Genomic DNA, 15,853 nt, shown 5'->3' with positions numbered 1-15,853 from the left:
TTCTGAAGGATTACTGTTTACTAACTTAAAAATAATTCCACTTGTGGATGGTTTAGGAATATGCAACTGGAAGGCGGGTCTAAATGGTTGGGCCTTGGATTACAGAATTATTTCGGATCACTTCCGACAAATTGACTTATAACCCAGAAGTGATGCACAAATGACAAAAGCACCCTCATACCATTCCTTCGTTAAAAAAAAAGAGGGAAATCAAATTAGTAAATTTTATTTGGCATTGTAAAAGCTCAACATTTGTTTGTATTTAACAAAACTGAAACAAAAAAGTTATTTATAGATCACATTAGCAAAATCACATTAACTCCAACTAAAACCTTATAAAAGTCAAGGAAGTAGCTAAACTACAAGAAATGGAATACGAAAAATAGGACTCATAAAAAAATGACAGCACTTACAGAGTTTTAAATGGTTTATAAAATTAGATTAGACAATATTTTCAAAGCTGTAATATTGAAATAGACAAATGAACTATTAACAATAAGGCAGGTGTCCACCTCTTTAGACAACATCTCTGGTATTGCGGATGGCACAGCAAAGAACCATGCTGAAGATCATGCCAAAAATCTAGAAAGAGGAGAAATTGTGGGATTAAAAGGACTTGCAGAGTGATAAATGTCCATAGGAACTTTACGATGTGAACGAAGTGAGTTCATATTAAAAATCCTAAAAAAAAAAATCTGAAAAGTCTTTGTCCACACACACTGGGCCAAACCTGCAATGGTTACAGTCAATTATCTCTGAACACTGCAAATTCCATGCTGCTATGGGGGAAATGGCACATGTCTTGCTGACCCCACTCTTCAGGCACCAGGATAACAATTACCATTTCAGTAAAAGTTGAAAGTACCCAGGATTAATGGCTGAGCATTGACGAGGTAGGCTGGGCAATTTTACACTGCCATTCTGAGAGTTACAGTTGGATAGTCACACGACTACTGTTTGAATGGGCGATATCTCGGTCCTAGTCTAGCTATATTCATGTGTCTGCAGTTATGTTTCAGCTGGGCTATTAACACTCCCGTTCTACCTGGTGCCTGGAACTGATAAAAAAACGTCTAAAGCAACAAGGATTCACTGGTTTAAAAAATACTGGATAAATTGCATTATTTCTAGCAACTTTGGCAAATGGGATAGTAATTTAAGTATTGTCTCCTCAGCTTGCCGATTCAGAATTTTCTCCCTTATTTCTGATTGAACGGCTTCTTGACAGGTGATCAATTGACGATGAACAGAGACTGGCGAGAAAGACCCCCATCAGACCCCCCCCCCCCTCCCCCCCAGAGTCAGCGTTTTACCTTCTCCAACTCCAGTTTGCTAGATTTCAGGTCATGAGGGCGTGAAACGCGCTACATTACCACGGGGCTAGTACCAATTCTAAGTTGCATTCGCCTTCTTAAGAGCGGGAAGCGAATTTTAAAAATAAAGCCGCAAAACAGAAAACTGAAACAGTATCGGCCCATGATTAAGTACTGGGCTGAAGCAAAACCAGAAGACCTTGGTTAAGAAGGTTACCCAGGACTTGAACTGAGAATCACTGTCATAGGACATGTCTGAAACTCTGGCCTGGGTGCATAAACAAAGCCTTAACTAGAAAGCAGGTCAGTTACTGGCAGCAAACGGCACTGGCGATTAAGGGACAAGTTGAAACAAAAACCTACCAACTCGGAGGGAGTTCAGAAACCATTGATGTATGCTATAGGGCGTCCCCTGTGCATTTTCTAGATAAGACTGGTGGAAGCTCCTGAATTCTTTTGACTGCTACAGTTATTGTAGATACTTCTATCTCTATAGCAGCACAAGTGAGAACTTAACTTTAGTTTGTGGATGCTGACCTTGTTATTTTTCTATTCCATAGTGTTGGACAGGGTTCTGTTATTGAAATACTACATTTCAGCCTGAGGGATTTTTTTGCCCTTGTGTATTAAAATGAATTGCCGCCCTTTTTTTATTTATTTTTTTTATTTAAGGTTTCGCTGAAATCATGCCTTTAAAAGCTGCTGACTCTGTGGCACTTTTGTTCAGTGCAAACCCCTGAACTGTGTCGGTTTTAATGCAAAGTCCAACCCCCCCTTTTCTGATGTCCCACCCGATGAAGGATTTTTTCTCGTGCTTTCTTGTAGACCATGAAACAACCACAAAGTGCTTACCATCACAATAGCAATACCAATTCCAACTCCAGCGATGATGTGCAGTTTTGACTCAAACACTTCATGAATGGCTTGTGGACAGGCCTGCAACAGTCAATCAAAATGGTGCACGTTGCTTTAACAAGTTTTGCTTATGGTTGTTCTGCATTGTATAGGTTAGTCTTTATTGTTCTGTTGTAAGTGACCTACAGTATTTAACTAGTGGTACAAGCACTCATCAAAGTGCTTTACAGGTAATGACGACTCCCCTCCACCACAACCACCAGTGTGCAGCCCCACCTGGATGATGCAATGGCAGCCATAGTGTGCCAGAACGCTCACCACACAGTGGCTATCAGTGGGGAGGAGAGCAGATACTGTAGATGAAGCCAATTCAAACACGGGGATTATTAGGAGGCCATGATTGGTAATGGCCAGGGGGAAATTTGGCCAGAATGCCAAGGTAACACCCCTACTCTTTTCAAGAAACGAGTCAAGACCTCGGTTTTATGTCCCATCCAAAGGATGATGCCTTTTTTACAGCATAGTGTCCCCATCACTACACTGGAGCATTGGAGCCTACACAGACTGCAGGGTGAGCGCCCCCTACTGGTCCCATTAACATAATCTTCCAGCAGGAATCTTAGCTTTCTTAGGAGGTCTCCCATCCAGGTACTGGCCAGGCTTACATCTGCTGGGCTTCAGTGGGCTGCCAGTTGCGAGTTGCTACTGGCTAACTTAGAATTGATGACTTAGAAAACAGGTTTTTGAAATACATCTGGATTAGGCACTTACCTTCAAAGACAGTACAGTCAAGCCTTCTTTGGAAGGACAGGTATCTTTCACGATTGGTTCCAAAGCGCCACCCATCCCACAGCAGTCCAGCTGTATAACGAGAGCCATTTTACACTTCAAACATCTAGACTTTCAGTCAGGCTGAAGCAAAAGGTGTCGAGCTGGACAGTATAAGTTTAAAAAGCTTTGATTACGCACATCTCCTCACTGTCCAACAATGCATAAAAATGAGAAGTCAGAATTTGTGGAAAACCAAAACTAAATACTAACGCAGTCACCCCAGGAACAATAGGCATCCCCATTCCTGGTTGAGGTAAGCACCAAGCCTGTGCAACCTAACTAATATCTCAAGATTAGGAACACCTATTATTTTTAATTAGTGACAAATTAGGTGAGCTCCTGTCCTTGATTTACAAATCATCTGTAAATGACTCCAGTTAACAGACCTCCCTGTAGCTGATCACAGACCTGTTTGCCTATAAAACCTACTGCATCGGGGCCCTGCAGAAATGACTAATGCATCGTACACTTCACAGCACCGATCTTAAATCAGAACGGAAAAAAAACAAAACAGGGAAGGTCCATCAACAGCCGAGCACAGTGCACGGTAGCAACAGATCAGTCGGGCACAGAGTAACACATTTACATGTTAACAAAAACATATCTGCAGGTAGTGAATCAAGTGACAGGCAGAGCCACATAATACAAATCCACACTTCAAATGGTTTGGAAACACTGCAAACACCCAGTCCTGACAGTAGGATGTTACTGCCCAGCATTGACTGTCTCAATCTTCATTTTGGCATAGGCATAGAAGGTGAAGGTGCTCACACCTGAAGAAGGCTCCACGGCCGAAACGTTGTTTTCTTTCTTCTCTTATCAGCATGGAATAAACCTATTACTTGTTCCTTTAACACTTATATACAACTGGAACACTCTGTAATGGACTCTGGGGCCAAATGCACAAAACAGTCAACCAAGACTGGTCATAAATTTACCTTTGGGCTGCTGTTCACAAGAGAATATGACCAACAATCCAATTTAGAAATTAACACCCTGGAGAGGTTTGAAGGCTAATAATACACAATTGAAACAAATGAAATTATAATCTAAACATAGCTAATGTTATACAGGTTTTGCAATTATCATTTTAAAGATCAGTTTGACTTGTAAAGCAATTAGTCTACCTAGAAGTATAAAATCACCCATGAACATCCGTAAACAATGCTAAATACTTGTAATATGACACAATAAACAAGCACCAGGTTTCACCTGTATTCCTCTATTGGGTCCTCTTTGCTAGTTGTATTCATAGCAGGTTCAGATAACCAAATAAAACCATCTGATTTGTGAAGACTAGGTTTTTCAGCTCTTTTCCCCAGACATTTCATTACACTGCTAGCATTGTGTTTTTTCAGCTGTAACTCCGGTTTGACCAGCAATTGAGAAAGAGGCAACAAAACGCTAGGTGGGGTGAAGCTCCTCTGTGGCAATGTAAACAAGCAGGCTTGTGAATCCAGCTCTTTTAATCCAATAAAAATATTGCTTTCGATTTCCAGACAGTTTTGCTGACGAATACTACTTGTTAACTCTGCATGCAGATCACATTGGAACATTTCTGTGGTGAGATGTCTGCTGCACAACTTGCACATCACAGTACATTATTCACTACAGAGACTAGTGAGCAGGAAGGGCCACTTCACGTCACAATTTGTGAGATCTCAAATGCAAGTTTGCGACAATTTTACACAATTCACGATTTTGTGCTTAATTAAAAAATTGTAAATTCATCCATGAATTTATTTTGTTACCAAGATTTAGTTAACCGCCTGAGAAAATGGGACTGCAGTTCCTCTTTAATGCAATAAACGCTGTGATAGACTGGACAACATACAGGCCTGTACTCTCCCCTCAGTCGAGCTTTGATTCCTGAAAATCTCTTCAACCTACATCTACGTACACAATATGTAATTATTTAAATATAAATCTCAGTTGAACTTCAAAAAATGCCACAATCAATAAAATATCCCTACACCCATAAAACATACTTTCAATAACAAGTTAGACAAAACTGTCAGTTTGATAGCTGTGAGTCACACAAGAATACAAACACCTGTTAAAGATAAGATAACCCAAGGAATATATTTTTGTAAAGTAAAATGCCTGGTTATTGGCTGGACTTCTGATGACTTATCTTTCTAAATACAGGCACCTGTCAAATTACCAACACTTACTTTTAAAACTACCGTAAATTGTTTAAATGGTCTAGTCCACCAAACTGCAGAAACCAATGCATTACACTGCAAAACTTGCTCTTGTGAGCTAAATGGCATATAGCAATGCAAAACATTAGGAAAAAAATGATTAAGCCTTCCAGAAAATCAAAAACTAGTGGCTATAATCACCTTTAGGATGACATTTAGCATGTTAATGTGATCTGTGGAAGAAAGCAGAACTTACACCAAAGTGAAATGCTCGGAGTGTTTCCTTCAGTGCCTCCTGTTTGGTTTTCACGTAATTGTTGTAGGTCTCTTTGTAGAAATCCTCTATGTCTGTCACAACCTATGCACAGAGGGAGAGAAAGAAGTGCCGTGATATTGCAATGCTATTAATAGAAGGAACATGAGATATTGGCTTACCATCCACAGACGTGCCATTTCAAACACGAGGGGTCTCAAAGACCATGCGTGCAACCTGTCTCCAAAATACAAGTTCACTCCCCAGATCCCTTCTGTAAGGCTGATTACAGTTTTTTTTCAGTTTCATTGCTGATTAAGTGATTCAAGGCAGACGCACAGAGGAGATAAATATGACCCGTCCCCCAAAACTGTGCTTCAGGTCACCTGCGTGTTTTCATAGAGAGAGAGGGGTATCAGGTGGACAAAACAGACATGCGTTCTGCTGCAGGACAACAAGAGAAAAGCCTGGCTACATTCAAGCCAGCCTGACGATGCTTGGGGGAGATATGCAGTCCCACTTAAGAAATTAGTCAAGACCAAGATGCACCACCAATCTCCGGATTAGCAAAACAGACCTCTCCGCTAATAACAGGCCTTTGCTTTCTGAAGCACTAGATTGAAATGTCAGAGGTTTATGGATAACCCTTGAAGGGCCACCTTGCCCATAATTATTGATCAAAATAAACTAGGTTAAATGAGATCTTTTACTTTGATTATTTGAAATGACATTAATTGAATCCAGTAGGTGAAAGTAATACATTTTGTTAATGTGCATAAAGTGTTGGAAATTGAGGTTGATGTCACATCAGTGTATCTTGCTGGTCAATCACAATCCATGTTTGAAAGCAAATGCAGGGAGTGGATATCTTACCTTATCCTTGTTTGACAAGCCCCAGATGCCAGCAGCAATTTCCACTGCAAATATGACCAGCAGGAAAAAGAAGAACTGCAAGAAAGGGATGAGGGGGGAATTATTAGGAAGTGTTCAATCTAAAAAAGCCTGCAGAGTTTCTTCAAGGGGAAGTGAAACTCCTCAAGAAGCACTCGTGGCCTGTGTGAGGCTGGCGTCTGTCCTCACTGCACCAGAGACAGGAGCTGGGAGACCCGTACTGGACACGTAGGGGCGGAGCGGTGGCACTTTGGCTAAGGATCTGCGCCTGTGGTTGCCGGTTAAAATCTTGCGGCCGGCAGAGGAATCCTACTCCCTTGGGCCCCTGAGCAAGGCCCTTCACATAAATGGCTGACCCTGCGCTCTGACCCCCAGCTTCTCCCCCCCCCCCCCCCATCCGTGTGCCTGTGTGTCTCATGGAGAGCAAGCTGGAGTATGCAAAAAAAAAATTCCTAATACAAGAAATTGTATATGGCCAATAAAGTGATCTTTGCTTATCTTAGAAACAGAAGTTCTAGTCAACAAAAAATCAAGCCCTTGTAGAGAAAGCTAGTTCCAAGGCTAGCACATAAAGGGAAGGGCTTTGGGCAGCATGATGATGCAGCGGTCAGCATTGCTGCCTTGCCGTGCTGGGGCCCTAGGTTCAATTCCAGCCCTGGAATGCTGTCTGTGTGGAGTTTGCATGTCCTTCCTGCGTTTGCTTGGTTTTCCTCCAGGTCCTCTGGCCCGGATGTGTGTTTGTGCGAGTCCCTCTGCCCTTTAATGGACTAGCGTCCTGTCCAGGGTGTATCCCGCCTTGTGCCCATTGGCTGGTACCCCTGCTGCAGCAGGTGATTCGCCAACTCAAGCGCGGTTGCGTTACACTGTCTGTTTGATCATGTAGAAGGAGGAATAGCAGTAAAAGATTGTTACTGCCTTATTGAGCCTTTTTCAGATTCAGGAACAGGGATTACCAGCCTGTGTTACAGATCATATGCGCGTGATGAAAGACAAAATCCCTGCGCAGCATTTGCAAGTGTCGCAGAATAACAGTAAATGGCTTTTACCACCATTGAAAAGAGGTCGATTGAAGTTCGATTCTATTGTTATGTGAAGCGTCCCAATAACTGATGTTTTTTTCTCGTTAAATAAACCTGTGCAAGTTTGGTCAGCAGAGTGTTTTTAATTACTGATGGGAAGGTAGGTTAAAAAAAAAGTTGTAAGTAGTTCTAAAACTGTAGAGATTTGCTTATAGCAACATATATTACCAGCCGGCTATTTTACTTCAACAGTTTTGGTCAAGTACCTTACCCTAGGGTAAAATAGCAATTTCATGGGGTTTCAACGCACAATCCTGACCACTGCTCCACACTGCTGAGGAATTGTAGACGGGCACCTCACAATACCTTTAGCATCAAGTAAGGCTCTAGAAGTGTTTCACAGTGTAAGGTGGAATTAAAATGAAGAGTAAGAACAGTTCAAAAAGGGACTGGAGAGTTTTCCCAGCTGGATGTCCCTTGTAACTGTGAGACTGTGAAATTGTTCAGGAAAACTAGAATCCAACCTATACAGAATTAAATGAGGTAAAACAGTGTTGCCCCCCCTTTTTTGCAGTGGTATATTAAGGGAGTATGAGTGATCCAAGTTTGGTGTTTGTTTCACTTTCGGTTCACTCATTTAAAAAACAAAGTGTTCCTGTGTGAAAATAGATATGTTATTTGAAATGTCACTTCCTGAGCTTTTGAAAGAGCCAAGCTAAATCCTGTGACAGGACCTTTTATATCAAATGGGGCGCGTATAAAAGCGATACTGACCAGGCCGAGCATACAGGGGGATTCTTGAATTGCACCACAGCACCCCAGAAAGCCCACGATCATCATGAGAGCACCAGCTCCGATCAGGATGTAGACCCCTGGGTAGAAACAAACAAAGGAGAAGTTAGCCAGAGATGATCAAGACTCCTTTTGCAGGTCTGCGTTATTTAAGAACTCCATCTTCCCTGACTCCCCTCTTAAACTGAAGAGTTTCTCATCTTGTCTTTTTTTTCTGCAGCATTGAGCTCCTTTACTAGAGCCTGTGACTAAAATAATCAAAGTGATGATGTCCTGACAATGCACAACCTGGAAAAAAATGCTGCTATAGATGGCATGATGATGAATTGGGTTATGCCCTCACTGTTGACAAGAAATCTGTGGCACTCAGGGTTCAGAGTGTTGCTTTTGGAAACCTCCTTAAGCTTTCCATCAGAAAAGAAAACTAAATGTTTCTGGTCTCTGAAGGTATCAGTTGTCTATTTGAACTCACTGTTGAGCCATCCCAGTTCTTAGTTTCTCACCTTCCTCTCCGTCTGTATTCATACAGTGTCCTTTTACTTTCTTTTCTTTAATGGATCGGAGGTGAAGTAATATCTGACGCACAGCTCTAGTAACACGTATTGCCCCCCCAAACAATATGGACTCCAAGAAGTCTTTACACCTCAACACGTATTGATTAAAGAAAGCTCCTGCAATTAATTTGGATAGGTATAAAGAAATGTTGGTTTCTCAAGTATATTATAGCACAAGAAGTCAGTTTCAGCATAATCAGTTTAATGCCTGTGGTGGCAACTTACCATTTTTGTAATAAACCTGTTTATATCACTATTGTATTTGATATGCATGCTTAAGAAGTAATAATGTGTATTACAGTGGTTATTACTTCCGGTATATTAAAAAAGTACAGGTTGATGCCTTTCAATAAAGGAAATGACACTAAGCTTTCCTAGCACAGCAAGGCAGCGATGCTAATCTCTATCTAGACCACATCTGGGGTGCAAATGTGGTCATGTAGCAGTTTCAGTTAAACCAGAGCCAAAACATCATACATTATTCATTTCACAGCATATTCCCCGGAAATAAGAATGTTGCTTAAGTGTATACAGGGGGGATCACAGCTACAGTATTATTGTACTTGCATTCTGGAACTACAGCAAAGAATCCTAGCTGAGGTATAGGAACACACCTTACAGTGCATAAGATTTAGCTAAAAACCTTAGACCAGTAGTTCACAAACTGCTTGGACCAAGTACCACCACTGATTAAAAGAAAGAATCCAAGTACCACCTCCAAGTCATCTTCTCATAGGAACCCCAGAAAATCTCAATGACCAACACATGCACGCGCACACACACAATAAAAATAGCACTGAGCACTTAGTTAAATTGGATCAAGATGCCTTGTAGCCGTTTTCTTACGCTTGCCAATACTAGCAGTGCCGTCTGTGTCAGGTTCAGCAGCAGAGCTAGTGTCGGTGGCTGATGTATAATCCTCCCCGTTCTCAAGAGGTGTGCGTGATCTATCGGAGCTGGTGTCGGTACTCTTGGCGTCTATTCCTTTTAGCCATGACATAATACTTGATTTTTGCGAGGTATTCATTTTCAATCATTTGTTCCGTTGGTGAATGTGGCACTAAGCTGCATCTCTGCAAGCTCGAGAGGAGTATAAAAACTCAAGTATTCGCCTGCAATGTATCGGCGTACACAGGCTGCGTATTTGACAAACTAATTTTATTAAAATAGAAAGCCCCGTCTCATGCTTTCTGAAACTAATTAAGTAAATTACTGGTGAAAAATGTACATAATTTTACATTATTTTATTTTTTATTCCCAATTTTTTGGTGCACACAACAAATTTCCAGGGTCATCTGGCATACCATCTGGGGGTGCTCCTCATACCACTGGTGTACCACAGTTTGAGAACCACTGACTTTGAGACCAAAGACAAGCAGCTTTCAATCCACATACCAAGAGCAGAGAGAATAAGAGCAGTTCTAGGAAGTTATGAAGTACTTTAAAGTAGAAAAAACAGAAGCTGGTCTTAAGTAATGGTGTAACAATCACACTGTTACTCACCCACCTCCTGAAACCAAACTTTTAAAACATCATACATTCTTCATTTCGGGACTAGGCTGCGAAATGAGTAATGTTGCTTAAGAGTATACAGGGGGGTCACAGCTATTATTTTACTTGCATTCTGGAAATACAGCAAAGAATCCTAGCTGAGGTACAGGTGCATAAGATTTAGCTAAAAAAATAATCTCCAGAGTTAATGAACTGGCAACATGCAGAGGCCTGTGTAAAATGCCAGATGCTGGGAGCTACTTTTAATATGAATTTTATAAGTAAAGGAAGAGCTATTGCAGATTAGTAGGGAAACAGTTGATGACAAACAGCAATTATGTTAAAGGGGAAGTGCAGTCCTAATTTCTCCATTATTAAATCTTGGTAACAAAATAATTTAATTGACGGTGTCCTAAACTTTCGGTGTTCCGAATGAAGCACAAATTTCGAAATTTGTGAAAGTACTGCAAGTCTTCATGTTGTCACAAAGCCCCGGTCTCATCACGGGTGAGAGCGAGTTTCCCCAAATTGTGACGTGAGGCGGCCCTTCCTGCTCACTAGTCCCTGTACTGACCGATGGACGAGCGAATAAGTACAGGTTGTGCAGTAGATGTTTCACCGCAGCGTGATCTGCATGCAGAGTAAACAAGTCGTATTTGTCAATAAAACCATCTCCAAGTTGAGAGAGATTTCTACTGGATTAAGGTAGAAATTCACAAGCCTGCTTGTTTACAGTGTCATAGGGCTGCTTCCCCTCACCAGATGTTTTGTGGTCTCATTCTGAATCACAGAATATGGTGCTGTGCAGGCCTGAAAATGTCTTTTTCACACCCTACTGTGTGCATTTCATTTTCTTTGCGCTTATCACTCATCAGTGCAGATTCTTTCTAACGCTGAAATAACTAAAAATAGAACTGCAGTTCCCCCTTAACTCCTGTATTAAACTGCTTATTTCCATTTCACACATTTCACTTCAATTTCCTCTTCAGTTTGGACCTGGTTCAGCAGCCTAGTTACCCCAACAAACCAGTTTGATGAGAAACTAATTAAATTAATAATAATAATTGCTTAGACTTATATAGCGCTTTTCTGGACACTCCACTCAAAGCGCTTTACAGGTAATGGGGACTCCTCTCCACCACCACCAATGTGCAGCATCCACCTGGATGATGCGACGGCAGCCATAGTGCGCCAGAACACTCACCACACACCAGCTATCAGTGGGGAGGAGAGCAGAGTAATGAAGCCAATTCATAGATGGGGATAATCAGGAGGCCGAAATTGGTAAGGGCCAATGGGAAATTTGGCCAGGACGCTGGGGTTACACCCCTACTCTTTTCGAGAAACGCCCTGGGATTTTTAATGACCACAGAGAGTCAGGACCTCGGTTTTACGTCTAATCCGAAGGACGGCGCCTGTTTACAGTATAGTGTCCCCATCACTATACTGGGCGTTAGGACCCACATGGACCAGAGGGTGAGCGCCCCCTGCTGGCCCCACTAACACCTCTTCCAGCAGCAACCTTAGTTTTTCCCAGGAGGTCTCCCATCCAGGTACTAACCAGGCTTACACCTGCTTAGCTTCAGTGGGCTGCCAGGGTGAAATGGCTGCTTTAGTTTAATGGGAATGTTATTCTACCAGCCCAGATTTATTTAAAGGCTGATTTCCTTTAGCAACCTAGATTAACAGGGGCAAACAAATATGTACAGTGTCCTAGCAGCCTGCCGAGAGGTGGGTGATGAAGCATTGTGGTGTTTTACCACACCTCTCTTTACTGTGGTTAAGGGGACACTCCTGTATTTAGAATATGCGTTGTGTCCAATGACGAGAGCTACTGCAGTACTGAACGTGATCAAGCAGGATGTACACATGACCCTGTTAGAAATGAGAGAGCCCATTTCTAGCCCCATTTGATAGTAGTTAACCGATCCAAGGATCACACCCAGGTATTTCTTGAAGCCAGGATACTGGTTTTAACAAGCCTGGGCGGCTTGTTCCACTCTCCCACCACCCTTTGTGTAAAGAAAGGCCTCCTGTCCTGGCCGGAGAATCTCTTCCTGATGTGTCTCGAGAAAAGCCAGGGTATCGGCTTAAACATGGCAGGGACTTTGTTCCATCCTCCTACAACTCTTTGGGTAAAAAAGCTTGGATTTAAACACACTTTGATGTAGTTTCAACTTGTGCCCCCAGTCAAATGTTTTGATTTTTTTATTGTGAAGCAGTCTGCTGTTTTTTTTGAGGACTTTGAATCCTAATATCAGATCCCCTAATTGTTCTCTGTTCAAGATGATGGGAGGTTAAATCCCTTCGTGTTTTTTCTTTCTTTTGCTGTGAGTAAAGTCAACCATGTGAAGCGTAAAAAAAAAATTGTAAGACTCACTCAGCAAGTTAAACTGCTTGTTTATGCCATTGTGGAGTATTCAACACAGTCTCGTCAAGTCACCCATGTGATAAGTTTCACAGGAGATGGAAAATTAGCCATCATCACATTACAAGCCAACCCTTGTCAATGTGCCAAAACTCAATTACAAAGCACATGTAAGTGTGTGTGTGTATGTATATATATACACACACACAGTATAATAAATCTCTGCTATGAAGTGTGGCTTATTTTTACAAGTATTTGCATACCTACTTAACTGAAGTGTTACATTTAAAATCTTAATATAATGGGGCAACATACGACATTCTTGAGTTGGAAGAATCCACATCAAGTGCCTGCTGTATGAAATTATGTATTTTGGAAGTGTTACATTTATCCTTTCTTAGAGGCACTAGTTTTGCAAACCTGCAGCTTGCGCCAGACTGGAGACCTAGAAATCCTTTTCGATTTAGTACCAGGTTTGAGCTATTCTGATTTCTTCACCTGAACTACTTAGGCTTGGGAATTTAATCTACCTTCTATAATGAGCACGTCGTGGAACCTTGATTTAGGTTAATTGTGTGCCAAATACATTCACTTGTTTAGAATGTCTTTGTTCCTACTATGAGTACATTCCAGAGTCTGTGAAACAGCGGTCTCCACCCACAGCCTCCCTCAGGGTTGGGATGTTTTCCAGAATGCTTCATAGTGCAAGTGTACTTAAAATTGAAGTGTTTCTTTTACTTCTCCGTCTGAGCTACTGTGTAGTGAGGCTGCATCCACATACTGCATCACCCGGGTGGATAGGGTCACTATTTGCCAGTGACCCTCTCTTCCCCATAAGCTTTTTAAGGGCTTGTTGAGCAACTAAATTTATCTTCCAAAGCAACTAGGCAGACGGTAATCGGAATGAATTTCTTAGTCTTAATGGGATGAGAGCAGCATTCTTATTTTAAGACATTAAGAAAGGTTGCAAATGAGACCATCTAGCCTGTTTGGTATTGAGTAATTGATCCAGTCCATTTTCTTTTAACAAAACCAGTGTATCAGCTTCAACATGGGCGGATAGCTTGTTCCATACTCCCACAACTCTATAGGTAAAGAAATGTCTCCTTTTCCCTTCTATCTAATTTCCACTTGTGCACTTTTTCTAAGTATATGCAGCAGAAGACAGAATTATCCATCCTTCCATTTTCTAACCGCTTCATCCAATTTAGGGTCGCTGGGAAGCCAATCCTATTATCTCAGCAAGGCAGGTACACCCTGGACTGGATATTAGTCTGTCACCAGGCACACACTTATACCAGGCGCCAATTAATTGACTAGTATGCCTTTGGACTTGGGGGAGGAAAGTGGAGCATGAGGAGAACATGCAAACTCCACACAGAAAGCACCCTAGGATCATGATGAACACCGGGCTACAGTGCTGCAAGGTAACAATTCTAACCACTGTGACGCCATGCCACTCTGATAAAGAAATAGATTGTTTTTAATATTAAAGATCACAAGTTTTTTTAAAAAAATGTATTTTGTAGTCCGATGGTGACCTATTATGTGTTATCATTTATTCATGCCCAACTGTAGCACAAACCGTAAACAGTACAGAGGTGACTACCTGACATCCAGATTACAGTGAGGAATGTTTTTTAAATAAAGCTCTGGTGAGGTGTGTAGCACAACCCATTCCACTGACAGGCCAGGCCAGTCAGACATGCAGCTCTCACCTGTGAAGAATGTCGACGGGTTGGAATCGACCTCAAAGATGCCTTTGGTTCTGGAGTCAAAGCGCAGCCATAGTCCGATTGCCAGCACAGCTGTTCCTGCAAGCTGAAGAGAAAACACGATCAGTCCATTTTAGAGGATGTGATACAGGAAGGCGGAGGACTGAGGGGCTCACTGCCCATGACATGTTGCCTCAAACTGGAAAAGAAAGCCAATAAAAAAAAAGTTTGCCTCTGTTAAGAGTGCAACTACTGTAGTTTCAAGCCCCTTGTGCATTAGAATCTGAAGAGCTACATTTCCTGTAAACAGAGAAGGCTTTGAAAATGATATGGACTTTTAAACTATTTTTCTGCACAACTTGGGTATCTCAAATTTACTACAGTGGTCTTTACGACCATGACTTCCTGTGCCTGGCTTCCTCGTAAAAGGCTCTGGTTATGTTTTGGTTTCAACAGTGCCTCTATAAAACGCAGAACTCCAGAGGCAAGAAACCAAGGAAGCAACAAATTAGTCACTCTAGACCATTGAAGTCTGTTTTCCAAACTTCCATATTTTTGTAAATCTGTTTCAAATCGCAAAACTGGGTTGCATGGAATATTAAGAATAAATTGTTATCTTTGGGGGGGGGGGGGGAAGGAGAAATTACTAGAAGCTTGTGCATGTTGGTTTGTCTGAGTTTTTGAGGTCCGGTTCATCCTAGATTTCTAGATGTAAAGCAAAGAGTACTGTTTTAAATAAGAACCCAGGCTATGATCTGTCTGCTACAATTAATATATTGAGGATTTTTTTGTGCTGCAGAAACTAGCCACAGACTACTATAGGAATGCAACTTTAATTAATGACTAAATGTCTTAGAGAACTTCTGTGTATGCAGTGCTCTTTCCATTAATCTTTCAAGACCTCCCCCAAAGGTTGATATAACACTTCATGGTTGTTGCAAATAAGCGGGGACTGTACAGCCTGTCTAAACTGATAGTTTTTGACATTTGGGCCAATACAACGCATCTTCCAAAACACTTGTAGTATAAAGTTAAATCGGTTTGATAAGATTTTAAATTTCTTTTTAAAAAAATGGATATTTATCATGGGGGCACAGTGGTTAGCATGTGCAGCGCTGGGGTGTTGAGCTCAATTCTGGACCTAGGGTACTGTCTGTGTGGAGTCTGCATGTTCTCCCATGTTCAAGTGGGTTTCCTCCAGGTGCTACAGTTAACTCCCACATCCCAAAGACATGCTGGTAGGTTAGCTAGCCCTGATGTGATTGTGTATGTTTGTGTGTGGTTTCCTAGCAATGGACTGGTGTCCCCAGGGTGTATCCTGCCTTGCGCTTGTTGCTTGCTGGGATAGACTCCAGCTCCCCCATGACTCTGAAATGGATGGATGTTTATCATGCTATCAAGTAGGAAACATCACTACAGAGAACCAAAAAAAAATGCATGAGCCCTCTTTTCAATGTCTAAAAATAAAAAAAACAGCATTGTTGGTCAGAACAGTTGACTGAAGGCTAATTATAGTTCTCAGAAAAGTTTCTCCATTTAGGAAATTACCAGAAAATGAGCGCTTTAGGCAAAAACAGGATTCGGGATATTTACGGTGCAGTACTTGAACATTCACAGCAAGCATTTT

The 15,853-nt window shown here is 41.6% G+C and overlaps 1 protein-coding gene across 2 annotated transcripts in view; it reads right to left on the bottom strand.

Moving 5' to 3' along the window:
- Positions 1-210: 210 nt before the first annotated feature.
- cd9b (CD9 molecule b) overlaps positions 211-15,853 on the bottom strand; it is a 41,197-nt gene continuing 25,554 nt past the window's right edge. For both annotated transcript variants that reach the window (XM_088922646.1, XM_088922647.1), the window contains exons 2-8: positions 14,230-14,332; positions 8,081-8,178; positions 6,270-6,344; positions 5,400-5,501; positions 2,940-3,029; positions 2,166-2,249; positions 211-582 (exon numbers count right to left, since the gene is read on the bottom strand). In XM_088922646.1, the coding sequence (XP_088778772.1) occupies positions 517-582; positions 2,166-2,249; positions 2,940-3,029; positions 5,400-5,501; positions 6,270-6,344; positions 8,081-8,178; positions 14,230-14,332 (618 nt within the window). In that variant the 3' untranslated portion in view covers positions 211-516. The remainder of the gene's footprint in view (positions 583-2,165; positions 2,250-2,939; positions 3,030-5,399; positions 5,502-6,269; positions 6,345-8,080; positions 8,179-14,229; positions 14,333-15,853) is intronic.

The sequence above is a fragment of the Atractosteus spatula genome, chromosome 8 (genome assembly GCF_055471065.1).
Source record: "Atractosteus spatula isolate fAtrSpa1 chromosome 8, fAtrSpa1.hap1, whole genome shotgun sequence".
NCBI lineage: Eukaryota > Metazoa > Chordata > Actinopteri > Semionotiformes > Lepisosteidae > Atractosteus > Atractosteus spatula.
This window is presented reverse-complemented; position numbering and strand designations above follow the sequence as displayed.